This window comes from Vanessa cardui, chromosome 10 (assembly GCF_905220365.1).
Source record: "Vanessa cardui chromosome 10, ilVanCard2.1, whole genome shotgun sequence".
NCBI classification, from domain to species: Eukaryota; Metazoa; Arthropoda; class Insecta; order Lepidoptera; family Nymphalidae; genus Vanessa; species Vanessa cardui.
This window is the reverse complement of record NC_061132.1, coordinates 13239066-13263546: the sequence shown is the minus strand read 5'-3', so window position 1 is coordinate 13263546 and position 24481 is coordinate 13239066. Positions and strand designations below refer to the sequence as shown.

Here is a 24481-nt window from a genome sequence, read left to right as displayed (position 1 = left end):
AATTTGTTTCACAGCAGGAATCTAATAAACATGGAGGATGAAAAAAAAAATCGTTAAAAACACATTTTAGGCCTTCCTTAAATTCCTGCATACCATACCATATGAGTCCTGTATGTGACTTATTTGAAAGGTTTATTCCTCCAAGCTAATCCAATGCGGATTGATTTGATTACACATGTGATAGTATGTCACCGAACACATACAGTTTCAGTGTATTCTCAATGTTTTTCTCAATCGACGATTAGGAGATTAATTATAAATACGAGTAAAATGCGTAAAGACTCAGGAATGTTCGCCTAGTTTTGAATTCGATTAACAGTTAAGAATGTAGTTCTAGATAATTTGGTGATAATAATAAGCGATTAAACTTTTTTCAACTATTTGAATATATTTTTGGGTCCTCATTATTTTTATTTATTAAATTTGTTAGTCTCATAATATATATTTACAAGTTTTTTAAATTAAATTATGCTCATAAATAAAATATTCTTCTATAATAGACAAATATATTCTATGTCAATCTTTAATTTACAATGCTAACTTGCAGGTATACCGATGTCAGAAAAATTTAGCTTCTGTTTAAATACATTGCTGTCAGACGTTGCGTCGAAGCAGACAGGATTGCGTGAAGAAATCGTCACAGCACAAATCGAACTTATGTCAAACCTCACAAAGACCATAATCCACTGTCACGAGAGCAGAGATTATAACAATATATCGAAACTCCAACTCTGCAAGAGTACCCTACCAATTTTAATAGGACTGGCCAGGTCTATGGGACGATATGCGACAATCGAACCTCCTCTTCTGTGTCGGCTATTCCCGCCGCCGAGCAGTCCTGTAAAATCAAAGGATCCGGAGCCGAGCTTCGAATATTCAACCCTGGATAAGAAAAGAAAGTTTAACCAGTTCCGCCCAATCATTCCAAGGTCTCTGTCAGGCAACCTCAATCCTAACATAGAGAATATAGTAGAAAATGGTAGTGACACAGTAGACAGCGCGAACGGAACACTAAAACGGGGATCCTTGCACAGTTACAGCTCCGTCCCATACGATCCGACGACATATTTTTTCCACAAATTCGGATCCAGTTTTAACCAGTTTCCGTACATGAGGTACTCTGAGTCGCCAGAGAAGAGAACCAGTGTACAGTTCTACGTGACGTATCTCCAGTCGATATTATCGATAGCGAAGAAGCTACTGACCAAAGATTTGTTGTCGTTTTTGGACGAAGAGGCTGAGGATGTATTTGCTTCTGGTCAAATACAGGTATGTCGTCTTAAAACTATCCTTTCTCAATTGGTCGGAGATAATCATAAGTCAGTCTGGGTACAATGAAGGGTAAGTGAGCCAATGTAACTACAGGCACAAGAGCCGATTTTTGGAATGGTAATTTTTTTACAGCGTCAGTGTTGTAGTCAGTAGTGACTACAACACTGACGAAACACCACTAACTATGAAGTGGCTCATTTACCCGTATGCCAAAAATGGTAATCCTAGAATGAAAGTCTGTGAAGAAGACTATTATTTTATATCAATGGATATTTTTTATTCCAGGTCTTCCCATACAAATCATTTTCTGAGACGCTAAATTTGGTACTGGTAACATTATTACGAGATATCTTGCAACACCAGAAAGACCTACCCGGACCGTTTACTAAAGATGTGCAAGTAAGTTGTGATATTTGACCCGTAAAGATCTTCGTTCAGTTGCATTGCGTTAATGTTATATTTAATGTGTCTTATCGTGTAAGCGAATTATTTTTGTTAATGAGAAATAAAGGTATCTTTCTTACTAGATAATGTATTAAACTTTTTAGAGCTAGTTTTTTAATTTTTCTCAAAAACCTAACATAAAATGAGACGAGTTTTTTTTTCGATCTTCTTTTTCTGTCTTTATTCAGTTAATGATTTCAATCTATTTTTCCCAGCTTCTCTAGAATTTTCTTCCTTTTCTATTTTATATATGTATGCGTACTCTTTTATATTTAATATTATATGTATTATACAGCTTTATTGATTGTAGCCGGTTTTAATTTTATTTAATTTTGTTTTACTGTACAATCAACATCAGGGGGCTTATATGGTACAGGTAAAAAGAGATCGGTGCCAAGTATGTATAGAAATGTTTGGCGTATACATTTAGTTTATTCCACGAGACTAACTCCTAGGAAACAAAATACTCGCACCTTATTGGTCGATACGCGTGCCGTAAGAGACGAATCCAGATTTTAAACCAACTAAATAAATTATTTAGCCAATGAAGGTCACGCGCATTAACCAATAAGCGCTCAAGGATAATTTCCTTTGGGAGCTCGTGTCGTGGAATGGATTTAGATTTCATTTTCCATTTTATCGCCAACTCCAATAAATGTGTTGTCATTATAACACCATGTACACATTATCTATAGCACCCATTGCCAATATATATTTTTTTTCCAATAATAAATAGCTGTGATAGTCCGACCCTGTTACATTGCTATATTTTTAACGCAACCCTCTTTATCCTTATATGTTAAAAGATATTTAATGGAAAATTATATGTATCGTCTGAAATAGGCTAACTGTGATAGTCCTGTGCAAAAAAACTCTACATTTTTAAACTGAAACATCATAACTGTAATACGTTGACAGGAATTCGTGAAATGCCTGTTTCTGAGTGGTCAGACTGAGCTGCAAAGTCGACACCATGACGCGTCAGAGAAGGAGGACAGGGAGAGTAACTTCGCGACTGTGAATAAGTTTAAAGTGAATGTAATGGCGAATTCGGCGTGCGTCGACTTGCTCGTTTGGGCTATCGGCGATGAGACAGGTAAATACGCTCTTATGCTACTATAAATAGAGTTCAACATACACGTGATGAATATATACACGTACATTTTGTACAATGTTTCCTTATTAATGCTGTTTTACAAGCTTTTATTTAACTTAATCTATGGTCAAGATTTCCCTTTAAACTGGTTGGAACTGGTTTTAAATTAAAATTTTGCATAATTGGTGCTGAATTTTTGCAGTTCTCCTCGGTAATAATTAAAATGATTTGTAACTTTATATATTGAGTCGAGATGGCCCAGTGGTTAGAACGCGTGCATCTTAACCTTTGATTGCGGGTTCAAACCCAGGCAAGCACCGCTGATTCATGTGCTTAATTTGTCTTTATAATTCATCTCGTGCTCAGCGGTGAAGGAAAATATCGTGAGGAAACCTGCATGTGACAAATTTCATAGAAATTCTGCTACATGTGTATTCCACCAACCCGCATTGGAACAGCGTGGTGGAATATGTTCAAAACCAAAGAATATCTTCAAAGGAGAGGAGGCCTTTAGCCCAGCAGTGGGAATTTGCAGGCTGTTGTAACTTATATTAAATATAATTTTGTAAAATGACGAGTACTTGTAACAGCCTCCCACATTTATTTGATTTTGATTGGTAATAAAATCTTAATTTAAATGCAAAGATCTGTTATTATATATCTATTGCAATACATGTTTCATCAAAGGTTTACTGAAAGACAGTCTTTGCCTACAGTATATTTTTTCTGTATCTCTTATGTTAACTGTACTTTTTATACTGTGTAATGTAGGAAAAATAAAATAAAAAATAAAAGCTTGTTTTCAACATCAAATTATTTCATTTAATTGTATCTATTATATTCTATAGTATAAATTCTTGGTTTTGTAATGGTTCCAGTGGATGAGGACTATGACGTGCCAGCACTTATAAATGCTCTAACAATATTAATAGGTATTCTTATAAATAAGGTTTGAGAGTTTCCCTTGACTAACCTCTACAGTGCGAACAACGATATATGAAATTTTCTTTCATTTCATTCAATATTAATATGTTTAGATAACTCTCATGCCATACTTTGAAAGCATTGTCAAATATCATTCGAAAACTAATCCTTTACTAAAATATACAGACATATAGGTTTTAATGTGTTTTTCTTTAATTTCCTAGTAATAGACATGTTTTGCATCAAATTGCATGCATAGATAGATATATGTCGTACCTTTTTATCTATTACAAATGTTCTCTTTTAGGCGCCGATTCTTTGTGTGGACGATTGACGGAGAAGATAAATTCAAATCATAATCACAAACTAATTCTAGCCCATATGCCATTATTAATGGTCTGTCTTGAAGTAAGTACTATTCTATATATTTAAAAATGGAAGGGATAATATTATATCCAGAAACACCTTAGTTTAATGTATTGGATGATAGCTTCGTATGAAAATATATACATGTTAATAAAAAAAAACCCTGTGCCGTACATTGCGCAAATCTACGTGCCAACATATTGCCCCAAACCGACAAAGCTCTGCGTTCGATGTCGCTATCATCATACAAGCGTTCATTCACAATATGCCCAAATATTTGAACTCAGATACTTGTTTCAGAGTAGTTCCACATAGGTGTACATTCGGTGTAAAATTGATGATTAGATTGAAAAGATTAAAATTCGCTCTTTTTAGCATTAAGATTCAGATTTATTCGGGAACACACACATTTGCAAATTAAAGAAATACAAAAGAGAGAAAAAAGTAACATATTTTTACAGGAAAAACAAGAAAAACAAATGTAACATGCAATTATTAAATAAAAATATACCTACAACAATAAGAGAATAGGAAAAAAAACATGACTAAAAAAAACTAATAATGAAAAAAATAACGTGAATCAATGCTTATCTATCTTTAATGGTGCAATGTCCCCGAAAAGGAATGTCCCTCAGTTATCGCTGGAGTTTTGCTCCAAAACTTTTTGAAGTTTTCAGTGACATCCATTTCTTTTTTTTTCCTACGGTACCCATTATATCTGGGGCCGTTTCTCTTTAGCATACTCCCCACAGTTCTTTATTAATTTTCGGAGACCACTGACTGATGGACTCAGCAGTATCTTGTCATCCGCGTAACTAAAGTTGTTCATAATACTTATTCCAGGGTCTCGGTAAATTGGCGACGAAGTTTCCAACGATAGCGAATACGTCTATATACTGTTTGCGAGATTTCTTGGTAACGCCTTCGCCGATATTGTTTAAGTTACACAAACTGGAGCTCGAAAAAACGGGAAAGGAACACATAAAAAATTCAGGTAGGATTATATTTATTTTCAGTAGATAACATGTTAGAATAAATTTTTAATGAATTTTACAGACCATAATTGTTAAATGGACTTCTTGTCCATTGTTTTTGTTGTCTTCTTGTGTGTGAAGGCAAATATCGTGAGAAAACTTGCATATGGCAGATGAGAATTTGCCACGTCTGTCAATAAATCGGGAAGATTGTTATGGAATAAGTTCCAAACATTGTCCTCAAATGGAAGATATCTTAGTTCAGCAATGGGACTTTTCCATTACCTCATGATTTGTTTTTGAAAAAGTCCAAAGTTCTAAGAGCTGTTTTCCAAATACACTTGTACATTTCACAGTGCAAAGCAAAGAACTTCAGACGGAAACAGGGGCGCCCGTAAAGTCGACCCCATTCGAGAAGCTTCGGGATTCGGCGATTGGTAACTTGTGTGTGGCCCTCGAAGCTGCGTTGACAGTAGACCCGTTCTGCGTGCCCGCTCTGGTCGGTTCGGTCAGTAACCGATTGTTCACCGCTGAGACCAGTGACAGGTAAGCGGTTTTTTTATATCTGATGAAGGATGTATATGTAGATGGCCCAGTGGTTAGAACGCGTCTTAACCGATGGTCGCGGGTTCATATTCATATAGTGTTTGTAATTCATCTCGTGCTCGACGGTGAAGGAAAACTTGAGGAAACCTGTATGTCAGAATTTCTGGGAAATTAGTCATTGAAATCCTGACAGATGTGTATTCCACCAACCCGCATTGAAATAGCGTGGTGGAATATGTTTCAAACTTTCAAAGGGAGAGGAGGCCTTAGCCCAGCAGTGGGAAATTTACAGGCTGTTGTTGATAAAGGATGTATTCACAGTATATAATATTTATTCGAATTTAGTATTTTTTCGAATGAAATAAAAAATATTTGGTTATAATTGGTCTTTTTTTTCCAGCGAGTCTTCACTGATTAGTACGAATATCGTGATAATGTTGGGTCACGTGGCGGTGGCCTTAAAGGATACACCAAAGACAACGGACACCATACTGCAGTTTTTCCAACAGAGGTAAGGTGAAGATAGTTTATTGTAGTTTATAGTAAAATGTATGAAAAGCAATAAATAACAATTTATACTATTTTGAAAATCATGTTAGATTTGTATCTGGGTTTAACACATGTATGTTAAATTAATCTTAGTTGTATAGTTCATCATTGATTAGTTACTTAGCAGTTGGGTTAGCATGCATGGTCATCCGGTGGTTCAGTAAATCTAATGGAAAGAGTTCGGATGGAAGACCATCGACTTTGCTTTATGACTGATAGGAATGTTCTCTCTTCTAACTTCCAGACTGCAGCCTGTTACTGAGATATTTTATAGAAAAACCCAATAACTTTTTCTTAGGCTGGCTTGGGATTTGAACGCATGTTTTATGTATAGCCTTATAGTCCAGAGATTAGTGCAACGTGGTTAGTTAATACGACTAAAAGCATTTTAACAAGTGAAAATAATCGTTACTTTCAGTCTACCAACAACTTTCATGCATACATGACTGACTAGATTATATTAATAACAATGAATATTTTGAATTTAGGTTATGTCGTTCTCCATCTTCGTTGGACACGCTGATAGTGGATCAGCTGGGCTGCATGGCGCTCGCCAGCCCCGAGGGTCCGGCTCACGACGAGATCATGAGGATGTTCACGGTCATCACCGTGGAAGCGGCCAGCGCCGCCTACCAGCACACGGACGATAGGAAGCAGTATCGGTGCGTAATCCGTGACATAATCGATGAGAAACTGGACTACATGTTTATATTAACATTATACACATGGTGAGCTGAGATGGCCCAGTGGTTAGAACGCGTGAATCTTAACCGATGATTGCGGGTTCAAACCCAGGCAAGCACCACTATATATATGTGCTTAATTTGTGTTTAAAACAACAACAACACAACAAACAACAATAGCCTGTAAATTCCCACTGCTGGGCTAAAGGCCTCCTCTCCCTTTGAGGAGAAGGTTTGGAACATATTCCACCACGCTGTTCCAATGCGGGTTGGTGGAATACACATGTGGCCGAATTTCGATGAAATTAGACACATGCAGGTTTCCTCACGATGTTTTCCTTCACCGCCGAGCACGAGATGTATTATAAAGATAAATTAAGCACATGAATCAGCGGAGACTCTGTTTAAAACATCGCGAGGAAACCTGCATGTGTCTAATTTCATCGAAATTCTGTCACACGTGCATTCCACCAATCCGCATTGGAATAGCGCGGTGGAATATGTTCCAAATCCTAAACGGAAGAGGAGGCCTTATCCCAGCAGTGGCTGTTACTTGACTGACTTTGCATGGTGTTCGGCAGGCACGTGCATTCCTCCAACCCGCATTGGAACAGCGTGGTGGAATATGTGTCAAAGCCTCTCCGTAACGGAAGAGGAGGCCTTATCCCAGCAGTGGGTGTTACGTTACTGACTTGGTATGGTGTTCGGCAGGCACGTGTCGGGCGCGGTGCTGAACGCGCTGGCCAACATCGCGGCGAGCGTGCGCGGCGCGGGCGCGCGCGCGGAGCTGCTGACGCGGCTGCTGGAGCTGTTCGTGCAGCTGGGGCTGGGCGGCGAGCGCGCCACCGACCGCTCGCCGGCGCCCGTGCTCAAGGCCTCCTCCAGCGCCGGCAACCTGGGCGTGCTCATACCCGTCATCGCGGTGAGCTGACCCACTTGCTATGGAACGGCAGCAGCGACGGCACCAGAGATACCCATCGAGCCCGAGACCTCTGATTGCCGTCTCTATAAAAACCGACGTATATACGTGTATAAACAGAAAAACTTTGTTTGTTTGGTTGTAATGAATAGGCTCAAAAACTACTGGACCGATTTTAAAAATTCTTTCACCATTCGAAAGCTAAATTAATCCCGCATAACATAGGCTACATTTTATTTTGAAAAAAGTAGGGATAGAACTATAAAATGTTCTAACTCCGGTCCTTAGAGGGCATAATGGCCTCTAATCCGACCCTAAGAACCTCATCAGATTCGTGGCTGATGTTGGTCTGGCTGAGGTGTTGTGATCACGAATTTGAGGTTTATCACAATAGATCCAAGCGCCGGTTGCAGTAATTCTTCAAACGTGACCGTGCCTCAGCAGTAGGGATATTAGAAGACTGATTATGAACCGTTATCTACGCGGGCGACCGCTAGTTTGTTATAAAGATAAATGTATATTTACTTGGTGGTACCGTTTGGTGGCTAAGTACCATCCACTATTTATTCTACCGCCAAGGTTTTAAAGAAGTGCACCAATGTAATTACATGCACAAGGAACTTGAAATCTCATTTTCTAAGATTGGTAGTGCATTGGCAATATGAGAAATCTTTAATTTGTTAATGGTGCTAATGTGTATGTGATATGGTAAGGTATGGTATGGACAGTGATGACCTTATCACCAGATGCCTAATTAGGCAGTATGTCATAAAAACTATCTATGTCATAAAAAAATAAAGCAATTCTATATACAACACGTGCAAGTTGTTACACAACGATTTGACTGCTCTTACGGCAATAACGTTATGATAACAGAATTTATATTTTCTAAATAACATAACCTATAAATTTTCCATTCCCATAATGAAAATAGTAAAACGATTCCACGAATATTATGAAAAGGTATATTCCATCTAATATCTTGTTATAGGTACTGGTAAAAAGATTACCACCAATAAAAAATCCAAAACCAAGATTGCACAAGCTCTTCAAAGACTTCTGGCTCTACTGCGTCGTGATGGGATTCACAGCCGCCGAATCAGGTAATATACAAAACTAATTTTATCCAATCAAATATTCTTCCTATATATGTAAATGTATTCATAATTTTAAACGCTCGGATTACAACCTTAATAGGCTATTTGACTGGTTTTTAAAATCCATTTTAATTTATTTAGTAGAGGTTAAGGAACCTAGTAACAGTTGATTTTTTTATTTCTAGTACATATTTGCCGAAAAATATCATATTAAAAATTCCATATTTAAATAACGCGTGAAAACGCTACTTGGACAATATGGCGCTGCAATGGGGCCGGTGACGTCACTTTGCTGTATTTTAATCTGTGGAACATATAGTAGAAAAGCAAGGTTTACAAGAAAGTGACTTCATAATAAGCCCGGAGAATCAGAAGCGTTTTGTGTCACGTGACAAATGTTTGAAAAAATGCCTTTTTATTTATTGATTTTTGAATAAATTAAGTATTATTTTCAAGTTTCGTTAGTAAATAATCATTTTTAAACTCATAATATACACTGATTACAGTAATTCACAATTTATTTTTCGCATTGTCAAATAGCCTATTTAATTACCTTTAAATTCAATTTGGCACTTCTCTTTCTCAATTACTTACCACTTATATACTGTGCTATTAATATTAGTATTTAAACCGTCTTATTGTCTCTTCTTCTATGGCCACGCCTGTAGCCATGCGAAAGCGTGAGTAAAGATGCTTCTAGAACGTTCTTTAGATGTATGTCGTTTGGTTTTGTATGACAGTTTAACATTTTTAAATGATGATATATGGCTATGGAGTTAATACCTGTTGACTTCCAATCAGGATATATTAATTTAAATAATTGTATTTAATTAACATGACGTTGTATTTTTTAAATGTTAAAAAAGAGTAACTACTGAGTTTCTTGCCCGTTCTTCTCGGTAGAATCTACTTTCCGAACCGGTGGTAGCTTCACTTAATTGTAAAATGACGATTCAAAAGTGCTTATAAAAGCCTACTTGAATAAAGTTTATTTAGATTTTGATTTTTGATATGGTAATTTTTATTGAGTTCAAAATTCGTTAACTTTTTTCATTAAGTTTTTTGTTCCATACCCAAATATTTTAAGGGTCAAGCGGAAACTTACTTACATATACATACGTATTACGTTTCAAAATAAGACCTGTATATTATATAATACATATTATTTATGAATAGTATGTATTAAATTTGTGAATTTTTATCTAAGTTATGTGTTTTAGTATTACGTGGTATTTTACGTTATTTGTCATATCCATCCATACAATTACATAACAAGCTAATTAAAACTCTTTTTTCTTAACAATAAGGTCCATTTATGAATACGCGAATCATCTAACTGATTCCGATATTAAAAATGCAAAAGTCAGTCTGTTTGTTACGGTTTTAACTACTGAACCAATCTTGTAACATATAAATTGCCAGAAAATAAGTATCTTACTTCTGATGCCCCCCCCAGCGATAACTAGTATTGTTAATATGGTCTATATATCATCATTTAAAAACATAAAACAATGATATATGTATATTGATTCTACTAATTTAAACGTGTGAATATTAAGTAGTTATATGAACTATGTGTTTTTTCGTTATGTCCTTTATAGAATGCGTTGTTAGTTTGATACATATGTATTTTTATTTCTAGGAGTGTTCAATGATTGGTTTTTTGCTTTTGATATTAAGCGGTTTTTTTTGTCGAGTTTTTGTTTTTATAGAAGATTTGGTGCTGATAATGTTTTTTATATTGCAACGTTTTGTGATAAATTAAAATGTACAGAAAGGTTTGATTATTTTTTTGTTTGATTTTGTGTGAAGTGTTTTGAAAAATAATCACTTGTGTATAATTTAAATAAATATATTTTACAGACAGAGTAACAATGTATAAGTAGATTAATTTTGAATTTAGAATTTTAGACGATTCAGAAGGAATACAATGTTAACTAAAAAAATATATGAGAACAAAAGTGCAACAATTGTAATGATTTCTCAGGACTGTGGCCCCAAGAATGGTACGCAGGTGTGAAAGAGATAGCGGTAAAATCACCCTTCCTTGTCTCGCAAACGTCACTGCGTTCGGAGATGCGCGAGTTGCAGTACACGTCGGCCGTGAGAAACGATTCGGTGTCGATAAACGAGTTGCAGGAGCTAAAGACGCAGATCTTGAACCTGCTCGACCATCCGCCTGACGTCACGGTCATCGTGAACAAGCTGACATTCGCGCCCTGCATGTATCTGCTGAGTGTCTATTGGCTGGAGACTTTGAGGTGAGCGTTCTATATTTAAAAAAAATCGTTTGATATTTTCATCATTGTAAATGGTTTTGGGGATACAAAAAAGTATTCTGGTAATATTCAAACTCCTTTGTTCAATATAGAAGCAGCACTTACTTATTGATGGTCAAATTAAACTCAGTAATTGATGGGAGGGCTTTGTGCAAGCCCGTCTGGGTAGGTACCACCTACTCATCAGTTATTCTACCGCCAAACAACAGTACTCAGTATTGTTGTGTTCCAGTTTGAAGGGTGAGTGAGCCAGTGTAACTAAAGGCACAAGGGACGTAACATCTTAGTTCCCAAGGTTGGTGGCACATTGACGATGTAAGGAATAGTTAATATTTCTTGCAGCGTTATTGTCTATGGGTGACGGTGACCACTTACCATCAGGTGGCCCATATGCTCGTCCGCCAACCTATACCATAAAAAATAATAATAATAAGATAGCAAGACGAATGACCATATGATGCTAAGTGGTCATACACACTGCCAATGTAATGAAGATTTAAGTAAGTAATGATTGTTAGCCAACCTAGGCCTTGTCAGTCAGTGGAATATATATGGGCTGGCAAATGTTTAGGATCTACGGAAACGAGACAATAAAATAACGATTCATTTTTCAAAAATAAAATGTAATCATATTATTAAATATTTATGAAGTTGCAACTCGTAAGTGCTTCAGAATCTACATTTTCCAAGATCGTATAAAGATATCATGGATTTGGAATGAGGAATGCAATTTCTTATCAAGTACACACAATAAAGAAATATATTTAAAACAATAAATCGTGTTGAAATATAATTTGTATGTTTTTTTTAAAAGTAATGTATTTTTATAGGGTATTAAACTCACCAGAACCAAGTTTGCAGCCGATCATCGAATATTTGAGCGATACGGCTCTGCAAAAGGATAAAAGTGGTATGTGGCAGTGTGTTGCCAGGTCAGTATTCGAATTTATATTAAATAATTAGTGAATAATTATTTCAAAAAAATAATAAAGTCTTTTAATATCTGTAAGATAATTTGTATTGAATAAACTAGGATTTACTTTGAGACAATATTAATGAAGATGGTAAACGAAAGCATTTTTTTCTTGTTACATCATTTGTTTTATATACTCGTTAAGATGGTAAGATATTTATTTTAATATAATGGTATATCCCAAAAAACTATAATATTTGGTTTGCAATAATTGATTTCGGCTTATTGAATTTCTTATTGTTCATTTTTTTTAATCTATATTAATATTGATTTTTTGATGTCAGAAGATATTATGTTTTATCACCATTCAATATGTTGGGTTGCAAGATGAGAGATCTCTGCTTACGTTTCTTGTCCATCTCAGCGGACTTTATTCAATGCCTCTTTTTAATTTCAAGTGTCTTTGTAATGTTTAATTCTTCTTTACTTTGATTTCTGACTTCAAGATCCTTAATATTATTTTTTAATGTAGAAATTTTTAATAATGTGAAGTTGAATCGTCTAATTGTCGTTCGTACAGCTTTCTAATCTACGATCCGTATTTAAAAATATATATTTAGCGGTTAGTTGTATTGTGTTAGGCAAAAAAAGTAGCCTATGTCCTTTCTTATAGTTTAAGTTTGCTGCATACCAAATTTCATCAAATAGGGTTCGTTGTTTTGGTCGTGAAAGAAAGATAGACAGATAGAGTTAATTTTACATTTATAATATTAGTAGAGATCTATCACTTGGTGGTAGGGCTTTGTGCAAGCCCGTCTGGGTAGGTACCATCCACTCATCAGTTATTCTACTGCTAAACAACAGTACTCAGTATTGTTGTGTTCCGGTTTGAAGGGTGAGTGAGCCAGTGTAACTACAGGCACAAGGGACATAACATCTTAGTTCCCAAGGTTGGTGGCACATTGACGATGTAAGGAATAGTTAATATTTCTTACAGCGTCATTGTCTATGGGTGATGGTGACCACTTACCATTAGGCGGCCCATATGCTCGTCCGCCAACCTATACCATAAAAAAAGCGGCCAAGGAAAGCCCATGTATTGTACAAGATATTATAAAAGACTATGAATATTCCGTAGCGTTGGCGACAAAGTGTTCCAGAAGTTTCTGGATGTTATGTCGGAGAAGATAAAGGATGAGTCCCGCGAGAGGGAGCTCGAGGGTCACGCCCAGTTCCTATTGGTCAATTTCAACCACATACACAAACAAATAAGACGGGTAGCAGATAAATGGCTGGCTGGCCTGGTTGATAAATTCCCTCATCTCTTGTGGAACTGTCGGGTATGTCTCTCTTTCTCTCTCCATCTATCTCTATCCCTCCTCTTCCAATATCTCGATCATATATAACTAAAGCATAATAGGCTATTTGATAATGCGAAAAATAAATTGTGAATTATTGTAATCAGTGTATATTATGAATTTAAAAATCGTTATTTACCAACGAAAGTTGAAAATAATACTTAATTTAGTCAAAAATCAATAAATAAAAATGCATTTTTTCAAACGTTTGTCACGTGACACAAAACGCTCCTGATTGGCCGGGCTTATGATGAAGTCACTTTCTTGTAAACCTTGCTTTTCTACTATATGTACCACAGATTAAAATACAGCAAAGTGACGTCATCGACCCCATTGCAGCGCCATTTTGTCCAAGTAGCGTTTTCGCGCGTTATTTAAATATGGAATATTTAATATGATATTTTTCGGCAAATATGTACTAGAAATAATAAATATCAACTTTTACTGGGTTCCTTAACCTCTACTAAATAATATAAAATGGATTTCAAAAACCAGTCAAATAGCCTATTATAATTTAAATATTTCTAGGTACTTTGGTCGATGCTGGACATCCTTCAAGTTCTAAGCTTTAGTTTGGAATTGGACGCGAATCAAGAAACGCCATTACTGAAAGTCCCCGGGACTGACTTCACTCTACAACTGCAGGATACATTGGAAGGTCGTGAGGTTAGTAAAATAATTATAATATAGTGTATATCGGGGTATTTTCTTGGCGGACGAGCATATGGGCCACCTGATGGTAAGTGGTCACCATCACCCATAGGCAATGACGCTGTAAGAAATATTAACTATTCCTTACATCGTCAATGTGCCACCAACCTTGGGAACTAAGATGTTATGTCCCTTGTGCCTGTAGTTACACTGGCTCACTCACCCTTCAAACCGGACCGCAACAATACTGAGTACTGTTAATTGGCGGTAGAATAACTGATGAGTGGGTGGTACCTACCCAGACGGACTTGCACAAAGCCCTACCACCAAGTAGATATTACCGATTTTTTTATTTTTCTCTTGCTATTCTTTCTTCGGTGATCGTGAGGAATCTCATATGTGTCGGATTAAATTCTGCCATATGTAAAACCTACAGAATCCATTAAATCAGTGTCTTGGAACTTGTTCCAAATCTTATTTTCGAATAGGATAGGAAACTGAGCAATAGGCTCAGTGGTGTGTTTTTACTGTGAGCATTAATAATATTGATTATTTTAAATTTTAAAATGAACTTTTTTTATCTAATATCAATTTGGTGGTAACTTTTGTCCATTAGCACCAATTTTTTCAATCAAAATATAATTGATGTGAATTTAATTAATGATTTCACAGGGCATAGTCAAGGACTTCGCTGATCGCTGTCACGGTATCGTCCAAGAGGCTATGAAATGGGCCCCGCAGTCCACCAGGTCTCATTTGCAGGAATACCTTAATCAGGTAATTATACTATATTATACAACTCTTTTGACTTTTACCGCATTATACCAAGAGATTATATCCACAGACACGCATTAGAGGAAATAAAAAAGAGAAGGATTTTTTTTATGGTACAGGTTGGCGGACGAGCATATGGGCCACCTGATGGTAAGTGTTCACCATCACCCATAGACAATGACTCTGTAAGAAATATTAACTATTCCTTACATCATGTGTCACCAACCATGGGAACTAAGATTTTATGCCCCTTGTGCCTGTAGTTACACTGACTCACTCACCCTTTAAACCGGAACACAACAATATTGAGTACTGTTGTTTGGCGGTAGAATAACTGTTGAGTGGGTGGTGCCTACCTAGACGGGCTTGCACAAAGCCCTAATACCAAGTTAAATTAATTAACAGCAGAGAGATGTTGATTTGCTTATATTTTTTGAAATAGGTACCAAATTCAACGCTTTGGCACCATTGTGGACTGGCTCTCGCCACGGGGGCTCTGCTGGGGGCGGCGGGCCTCAACCGCATGTCGGCGCCGCTGCCGCGCTCTGCCTTGGAGAAGAGGCCGCCCTGCGTGACGCAGGACTCCGCCGCACTGCTGGCCGTTGTCTCGCAAAGGAGTAGATATTCCGGAGAGGTTAGTAAAATTTAGATGGATAATTGTTATAATCAATATATTATTTTTTTCTGATTGTATATCATATAGTAGAATAATGCCATGTTATATAAATGTTTGGGGTGGTTTAGGGGGTTAGGGGGGTTTTATAGCGATTTTTGCTCAATTACTATTGATCGATCCGATCTAATGGTATGTCTTTTTGGTATCGAGAAACTTTTCAAGCAGTAAAATCACACACAGCAATGACCGATAGGTCAGTGTCATATTCTTTAATGTAACGCTATGGTCACTATACATTACATAACAAATATGAGAATAATGAGCAAATGATATATGACCAATCACCTAACCTTAAATATTCTACCGTCAAACCGTATTGTAGTGTTTTGGTATAAAATGTCAGTGACGCAGCGCCACTGCGGGCACAAGGGACAGAACATCTCAGTTTCGAGCCCGATTGCGTATCGGCAACAGAGGGTATGGGCAATATTTTTCATATGGCCACGGGTAGTAGTGATCGTCGATGTGGGGCACTCGTGCGCCCAGCGTCCGTGCGTCTGTAACGTGGGCGGGGGTGTGCAGGTTCATTTTTATATGGCCACGGGTAGTAGCGATCGACGACGTGGGGCACTCGTGCGCCCAGCGTCCGTGCGTCTGTAACTAGTACGGGGGTGTGCAGGTTCATTTTTATATGGCCACGGGTAGTAGTGATCGTCGACGTGGGGCACTCGTGCGTCGAGCGTCCGTGCGTCTGTAACGAGGGCGACAGTGTGCAGGTTCATTTTTATATGGCCACGGGTAGTAGTGATCGACGATGTGGGGCTCTCGTGAGTCCAGCTTGTAATGAAGGCGGGCGGGTGTGCAGGTGGCGGGCGCGGTGTACGCGGAGGGCGGCGGCGAGGCGGGCGTGTGGCGCGTGGGCGCGCGCCTGCTGTCGGCGCTGCGTGACGCGTGCGGCAGCGGCAGCGAGACGCAGCACCGCGCCGCGCTGTGGCGCTGCACGGCGCTGCTCGTGCACGCGCGCGCCGCGCCCTCCGCGCCCGCCGCCGCCGCGCCCGCCGCGCGCGCGCTGCTGCACAGCATCGGTGAGTACCTCAGTAAACGTACGCAGCGCTTTTTAATCTTTTTAATATGGGTTTAAAGGTTACGCTCTCACCGTTTGACAGCTCAGCAAGCGTTAGATTAGGTTTTTTAATATGAGTTTAAAGTTCTCTATTACCTTGTATCAAATATATGATTTTATATATGAGTTTAATACAAGATGCGAGAAGACTAAACGCGGTAATGGTACTGTGATTTTGCGTACTACGTTGCGGTTAATTGACCACAGCTCATTTAGTCAAATACGAGCAAGCAAGAGAAACGATCGCTTACCATTTTGCTCACCTATCTCCAAATACCCTGATTGAAACGCAAGCTGTCTTGCGCCGATGATTTGATTGCCGATGAACTATGCTATCAGAAGTAAGTCCTCAATCCCAAGTAGAGTTAACCATAAACAAACCCAAATTCTAAGGTTCATACCTTAGAATTTGGGTATATATTTGGGCTATCAATGACGAGAAATCGTTAAACAAATCAACTCGGAAAGAACATTGAATTTCAAAAACCTTCCTAGAAACACACTAGAACCTAGAACTACAGCACTGCAAACTTCAGCTGCAAATGAAAGAAATGACTAATACTTGCAAGCAACAATAATAAAACATTTCAAATGTTTCGAAAATGATTCGAATTTTGAATTGGGAGATCAAATAAACGATTTGACGACAGGTAAATGGCAAAGATCAGATGCAATGGTTTTGCAGCCGCAAAGAAATGTTTGCCGTAATAGCTACAAGATATTTTAAGTTAAAACAAAGTCGTCATCTGATTTTACAGTCAGACAATCGAACAGTTATCTCATATATTCAAAAAGAAGACCGCACATGTCTTTTGTCAGATTTTCTCAACGAAAAATATGAGCAATTGAACCAGATTCTTAATTTCCTGGACAAGTTGAATATCATGATGCCAGTAAAATACGTTTGTGGGAAATTTAATGACATCCCAATACAAAGAAAGAAATAGGAAAGGGCAGTAAACAACGCACTCTCAGGGATGCTGTGCCTCGTCTCTGCTCTTTGCCGCTTTCTTTCCTTTTTCCGTGACTATGGCACTATTTTAATAGCCAATGTCTGTCAATAGTCAATCTAGTAGAATACATATAAAACAATGATAACACCTGATATTTCCCTTTCAAAAACCCCCTTCAAGTCAAAAGATCACGAGTTTTTGTGTAAGAATGAATTTGGCAACCGATACAGTGAGTTTTAAGAAAATTATTTATGTCTCATGTTACATACATTCACAAAAATGATAAAACACTATTTTTAATTGATAACGATGACTCATATTTTCTATTAAAAAACCTTCAAATTGTTAATTATAAGTTTGAGCAATTGTACCAGAAATTGAATAAGGTTTTCCCTCACAGCGTGGTCCCAGGTGGACATATTCACGGAGGACGCGGTGACCACGGCGGTGGAGTGCTGGCAGTGGCTCAACACCTCCCGCCCGGACCTGGAGCTGCGTCTGCTGCAGGAGATCTTCGCCGCCTGGCAGTGCACCGTCGATCGGAAGATGGGGCTGTTCTCTAAGCAGACCGAAGAAACCAGTCCCTTGGCGGCTCATGAAGGTATTTATTAGAGTTTATTTTATACAGCTATTTTAAATACTGAAAATATGAAGGATTTAAATTTGAATACAGATATACATATACAACTTGCCGTTGAGAAAAATGTTATTGTAAACTACTTGATATAATTTTGGCATTTTTCTGTACGGTTGTTTAGAAGATGAAATTTACGTATTCCATGTGATTTGGTAACAGCTCAGCCATATTGTGTCCTACTAACAGTTCTTGATTAATATATTTTTATTGATAATAAAACACTATTACACTCAACCACGTATTCTTATTTTCCGATAACAGTTTCGTCGACGTTCAAAACGTCATCTTTTCGCAAATCCATAGATTAATCAAGCTCACGACCAAATAATATCGCGTCATTTGCTGTCAATTGCTGATTATTTTGCTTTCGTCCTCTTGTGGTTTGAATAGGGTATAGAGTATAGTACGACACAACTTAGATGTAGCAACGGCAAAATTCGTAAAACCGATCACTGCCGATTTACACAACCAATAGAAATAGCTCCCTATCGCGCCATTCGAAGCTATTCGTCGCTATAGAATCTCGCGTCAGTTCAATCCGAGAAAAGAAGTGAATGTAAATCGACGTGTCAAATTGACGAATATATTAGGTCATATGATATTACACGTTATTAAGTTTGTAAGATAATATTCACATAAGAAATAAATATTGATAATTTGGGATAGCGTACTTAAGTCGGATGTGATCGGTTTTACGAATTTTGCCGATGCTACATCTAATTTGTGTCCCACTATACCAGGTTCTGATATCAGCTTCGTCGACACAACATTATTCCGTTTAACTAGTTTAGTTAAATTAAGGTTCTGACGACAGCTTGGTCGAGATTCATAACGCCAGTTTTTAGAAAATCCATACTGAATATAACAGAGTTTTTTAGGCTCTCGGCCAATTATGTTCAATGTGATATATGTCTTTATAAAACATAACTTTCTTCTTAAAAAATTACCCCATCCCAACGGGTTTGTTGAATAATTTTAGTATGATGTGTTAGTATTAATGTTTTTTTATTTAATATAGGTGCAAAATTAGAACCTCGTCCACCATTCGTGGCTCCACATGCTGTGTGGATCCGATATCTGTGCGAGGTGGCTGAAACTGCAAAGTATAACAGTCTGGAGAAAGTCGAGATGTTAGCTAGTCTTCTGCACAGGTGAGAATTGATTGAATATATATATTTTTAGTACTAGTAAGATCAACCTTTAATTATTCCATTACCAAACATTTAACTTATTGCTTTGTTCCGATTTTGAAAGTCCTGTCAAAATCGGTCTAGTCGTTCCAGAGATTAATCGGAACAAATAGACTGACAGACAATAATTGTGAAATATGTTATTTTGGTATATGTGCACAGGTACAAATACCAAAATAACCACTCATCGTATATACCATTGCCAAGTAGCATCAAGTATTGTAGAGTTTCGGTTCGAAGGGTGAGTGTACCAGTGTAACTAAAGGCACAAAGGACATAACGACTTAGCTTTCAAGGTGTAAGAATGGTTGTTTTTGTTACAAAGGAGCTGCCACACTTGGGTGGTAGGCCTATTATAATTTTACTAGTTTAGTCAGCGTTAACAATAAAATAGAATAACACTTAGGCTTAGCGTTGAATTGTCTAACGAGTGTATGTGGTATTTGACCTCATGGCGACCATTTAAGAGGTAATTGTTATATTATTTTAATTCCCAGGTCACTGCCAATAACGGTGGGGGATATACGCGACCACATAAACAGACACGTCGATGCGGCCGGCGTGAGGTTCAAGTGAGTGATTTGATTTATATTTGTATCGATTTTCTTTTGTTTAATTACTAAATCAGCTTGATTATACGGTTTTCTTAAATCTCAAATATTCGCCAATTTGTGTACTTACGAGTTATGTCACAAGCCGAGATGGCCCAGTGGCTAGATTGCGTGCATCTTAATCGATGGTTGCGGGTTGAACTCAGGCAAGCGCCACTGAATTTTCATGTGCCGAATTTGTGTTTATAATAGGCTATTTGACAATGCGGAAAATAAATTGTGGATTATTGTAATTAGTGTATATTATGAGTTTAGAAATGGTTATTTAGTAACGAAACTTGAAAATAATACTTAATTTATTAAAAAATCAATTAATAAAAATGCATTTTTTCAAACGTTTGTCACGTGACACAAAACGCTCCTGATTGGCCGGGCTTATTATGAAGTCACTTTCTTGTTAACCTTACTTTACTACTATATGTACAATAGATTTATATACAAGAAAGTGACGTCACCGACCCCATTGCAGCGCCATATTGTCCAAGAAGCGTTGTTGCGCGATATTTAAATATGAAATTTATAATATGATACTTTTTGACAAAAATGTACTAGAAATAAAAACATCTACTTTTACTGGGTTCCTTAACTTCTACTAAATAAAATAAAATGGATTTTAAGAACCAGTCAATCAATAGCCTATTCATCTCGTGCTCGGCGGTGAAGGCAAACATCGTGTGGAAACCTGCATGTGTCTAATTTCATAGAAATTCTACCACACGTGTATTCCATCAACCCGCATTAGAACAGCGTGGTCGAATATGTTGCATACCTCCCCTCAATACTTCTCATCAAAGAGAGAGGATGTATTGTGGCCGAGTGTCGAGTTTCGAGTCGGCGCTTGCGCAGGCTGCTGTCGTGCGGTCTGTCGCTGCTGCAGGGCGAGTCGCTGCCGCGCTCGCTGGCGCGCAACGTGCTGCGCGAGCGCGTGTACAGCGCGGCGCTGGACTACTTCTGCCGCGGCCTGCAGTGCCCGGCGCGCGCGGCCGGCGCTCTGCGCGAGGACATCATGGCGCTCATCAAGTTCTGGCAGCTCATGCACTCCGACAAGAAGCACCTCAAGAGCAGCGACATCGGAGGTGCGTGACCTCTCCCCCCCGCACTGACGAGAGCCTTATGGACATTCATTGTGTATACGGCGTGTTTTAATATACCCCCGCCCCTCACCTCTCCCCCCGCCCACTACCCGTGCACTGACGAGAGCGTTATGGACATTCATTTGTATACAGCGTGTTTTTTTTTTGTAGTTTAGTGAAATAGTCCAAATGTCACCTGATGGTAAATGGTCACGACCACCTAAAGACAATTTTGGCTGTAAAATTTATTCAACTTTCTCTACATCCAATGTGAAACCGATCTTGAGATCGTAAATGTTATGGCTTTTGTATTTATAGTTGCACTGACTCACTCACCCTTCAAACACAACAATATTTAATATTATATACATAGTGTTCTATGTATTACTTATACAGAGTGTTCGATTTAGTTTAAACTTGCAAAGACAATTAAATAAGATAAATTTTTGTATTATATATCCTGTATCTTGGGTATCACTTTCGTATGAATGTGAATAAAATTAATATAAACAATGTAACTTACAGCTGATTTCGAGTTGATGAATCCCAGCAGTAGACAAAGTTTGTACACGTCAAATTCACCGACCGACCACCGCTCCTCTGTTAACAGCAGCGATATCGGGAGCAGGCAGACCACTGGCTGGATAAATACGGTATGACTTCTCATTTTCATCCATACATATATTCCACCAACCCGCATTGGAACAGCGTGGTGGAATATGTTCCAAGCCCTCTCCTTAATGGAAGAGGAGGCCTTATCTCAGTAGTGGGAAATGTACAGGCTGTTACTTTACTTTTTTTTATTTTATATAATATTAGCTTTAACACTACTAATTAAAAGTCTGGCCTAGTAGTTCTCACTGAGGCTATAAGGACTCATAGTTTCAGGAAGCTACATAAGCCAACCGCTAAACAAACGAGAAAGTTCTTTCTTATCTCTTTTATCTTCAATACATATTATAAAACAAAGTACCTTAGACACGTCTGTCTGTCTGTATGTTCGCGATAATCTCCAAAACTACTGAACAGATCTTCATACGGTTTTCACTAATAGGCAGAAGATTTTAAGAAAGGGTTAGGTATATAATTTATTTAGGTTTTCGTGTAAATAAGTTGAAATAAACGGACAATTGATAAACATGTCATGTTGTAAATAAAAGATATACTTTTGACGTGACAACGTCTTATAAATTGGTTTGCCGGGTGACACTTCAAGAAACTGCGTTACGCTCCGCTCACGTTTTGCGCTCACAATGAGAGCGAGTGAGAGGCACGCGTGCCTTCCACTCGGGCATGGTTAGCCCGCCTAAGAGCGAGAGAGACAGACATAAAAAGTCGTTGTTTTTGAATTTAATTAAATAAATGTTTTAAATTGTTACTATTATTTCATTCTTCTTCCTACTATACGAATGAATATTCACATTAAAATTATTTTACCACTCAAAGTCGTTGTCACGTAAAACTTTCGCCCGTATACCGACTTTACAGGCAACAGGTAATTTAAAAAAAAAAAATCTTATCTCCAGCCCTACGAAGCCAGGATAGGCTGCTAGTATAAGATTGTTTCTAGATTGTTCTAAACGAGTGTTGTGTTAGGTGCCGATGTCGACGACGACCCTGAGCAGCGGCGCCGGCAGCATCGCGGGCAAGCGCTCCAACCGCAGCGTGAAGCCGCCCGCCAAGTCGCTGGACCCCTTCGTTAAAGACTATGTTAAGAAGAGAAATCTTATCCTGGAACTCATGGTAAGTCGAAACTAGTCCCATAGACTAGAACTAGTAAAATAGAGATTTGAGTAATTGTTTGTATTTTATCCGTATGGAAGATTAACAAGTTTTGAAGGCATTTTTGAAAGAAACTTATTTAGGGGCCAAATTTTCCACATGTGTTCACCAATCTGTATTAAAGTAGTGTGGTGGAATAAGCTCCTACACCAGAAATTAATTTGTTAATTTGTAGAATATGATAAAAAACTTCATCCTGTGTATATAGTTCAAAACTGCCATGGTATATCTATAATGTCGTATCTACTTAAACTAAATTATGAGCTATGAGCAAAAAAATGCGGTAAAAATGTAAAATGTATGTAACTTATCGATAATAACACCATAAAATTATTTACAAAACTAATCAAGATATCAAAAATGGCAAATATTTGATGATAATTTTGTTTTGTCTTATTAATATGCGATCAAATGTTAGAAATCGATCAGATGTTAGTTAACGGCGTTTTAGTTATGCCACGGCAGAAAAAGCAATAATTATTCTATTAGATAAAGTGTAAAGTATGTATGTATTTATAATCTTGGAGCTAGAGACTCTCTTCGGGATGTTTTTAACAAAGTAGGAATAGTCACTGTTGCGTCGCAATATATTTACAACAATATCATGTATATCATCACAGTAACATTGATCACTTTGATAAAATCTCTGATAATCATTGTATGTGCACTAGGAGTAAGGATAGGCTTATAACGCCAAGTTTCCGACTCCGCAAAGTCAATAATACCTTCTTGGGGCAGGGTATCCGTTTCTATAGCAAAATTCCGCAATCATTTTTAACTTTGCCTTTTAGTATATTCAAATCGTTTGTAAAAAATACATTTGTAGAAAAAGCATATTATTTGATACAAGATTTTATAGATGATAAAAGAGCATGGAGTTAATGCCTGGTGACTTCCAAGCAGGATGTATTAATTCAAATAATTGTATTTAACTAACATGACTTTGTATTTATTAAATGTTAAAAAAGAGTAACTACTGAGTGTCTTGCCGGTTCTTCTCGGTATAATCTACTTTCCGAACCGGTGGTAGTTTCACTTAATTATAAAATAACGATTCAAAAGTGCTTGTAAAAGCCTACTTGAATAAAGTTTATTTTGATTTTGAAAATGACAGGCGGTAGAGATAGAGTTCCTGGTGACGTGGCACAACCCGCACGGGCGGCCCGAGCAAGCGGTGCCGGGCGAGGACAACATCGCCACCTGGAGGTCCAAGCCCAACTCCGAGAGGATCTGGCGCGACTACACCAAGCTGGCCTGGGACATCAGTCCCACGCTGGCGGTGTTCCTGCCGGAGAGGTTGGTACTTTGATAGGGGATTATAGATATACCGTAGTTCTGAAAATCTCTTGAAATTATCCTTTCTGTATTTTACATATATAAGAATGATATTAAAATGACAAAAATGTTACTACTGAGTTTCCTGTCGGTTATTGCTTAAACATGTAATGTAATGAATGTCAAAATCAATTTATCCTTGAGTGAGGTGTTCATTTCTATTATATGGATTAATAATCTGAAATAAAAAAAAAAGTAAAGTAACAGCCTGTAAATTCCCACTGCTGGGCTAAAGGCCTCCTCTCCCTTTTTAAGGGGAAGGTTTGGAACATATTCCACCACGCTGTTCCAATGCGGGTTGGTGGAATACACATGT

General features: G+C 37.8%; 1 protein-coding gene across 4 annotated transcripts in view; it reads left to right on the top strand.

The window, feature by feature from the left end:
• The window catches only part of LOC124532732 (phosphatidylinositol 4-kinase alpha), a 42338-nt gene that overhangs the window by 7086 nt on the left and 10771 nt on the right, over positions 1-24481 (top strand). The window contains exons 3-27 of one of the 4 annotated variants that reach the window (XM_047107777.1): positions 548-1269; positions 1558-1671; positions 2093-2113; positions 2635-2812; positions 4044-4144; positions 4946-5096; positions 5433-5622; positions 6023-6133; positions 6660-6833; positions 7566-7776; positions 8765-8876; positions 10858-11131; positions 11980-12081; positions 13201-13402; positions 13949-14086; positions 14744-14848; positions 15288-15479; positions 16327-16546; positions 17938-18138; positions 19193-19325; positions 19862-19936; positions 20822-21051; positions 21574-21701; positions 22645-22791; positions 23945-24126. In XM_047107777.1, coding sequence (XP_046963733.1) covers positions 548-1269; positions 1558-1671; positions 2093-2113; positions 2635-2812; positions 4044-4144; positions 4946-5096; positions 5433-5622; positions 6023-6133; positions 6660-6833; positions 7566-7776; positions 8765-8876; positions 10858-11131; positions 11980-12081; positions 13201-13402; positions 13949-14086; positions 14744-14848; positions 15288-15479; positions 16327-16546; positions 17938-18138; positions 19193-19325; positions 19862-19936; positions 20822-21051; positions 21574-21701; positions 22645-22791; positions 23945-24126 — 4414 coding nt within the window. Of the gene's footprint in view, positions 1-547; positions 1270-1557; positions 1672-2074; positions 2114-2634; positions 2813-4043; positions 4145-4945; positions 5097-5432; positions 5623-6022; positions 6134-6659; positions 6834-7565; positions 7777-8764; positions 8877-10857; positions 11132-11979; positions 12082-13200; positions 13403-13948; positions 14087-14743; positions 14849-15287; positions 15480-16326; positions 16547-17937; positions 18139-19192; positions 19326-19861; positions 19937-20821; positions 21052-21573; positions 21702-22644; positions 22792-23944; positions 24127-24481 lie in introns of all 4 variants that reach the window. The other 3 variants (XM_047107778.1, XM_047107776.1, XM_047107779.1) reach the window with 3 other exon arrangements.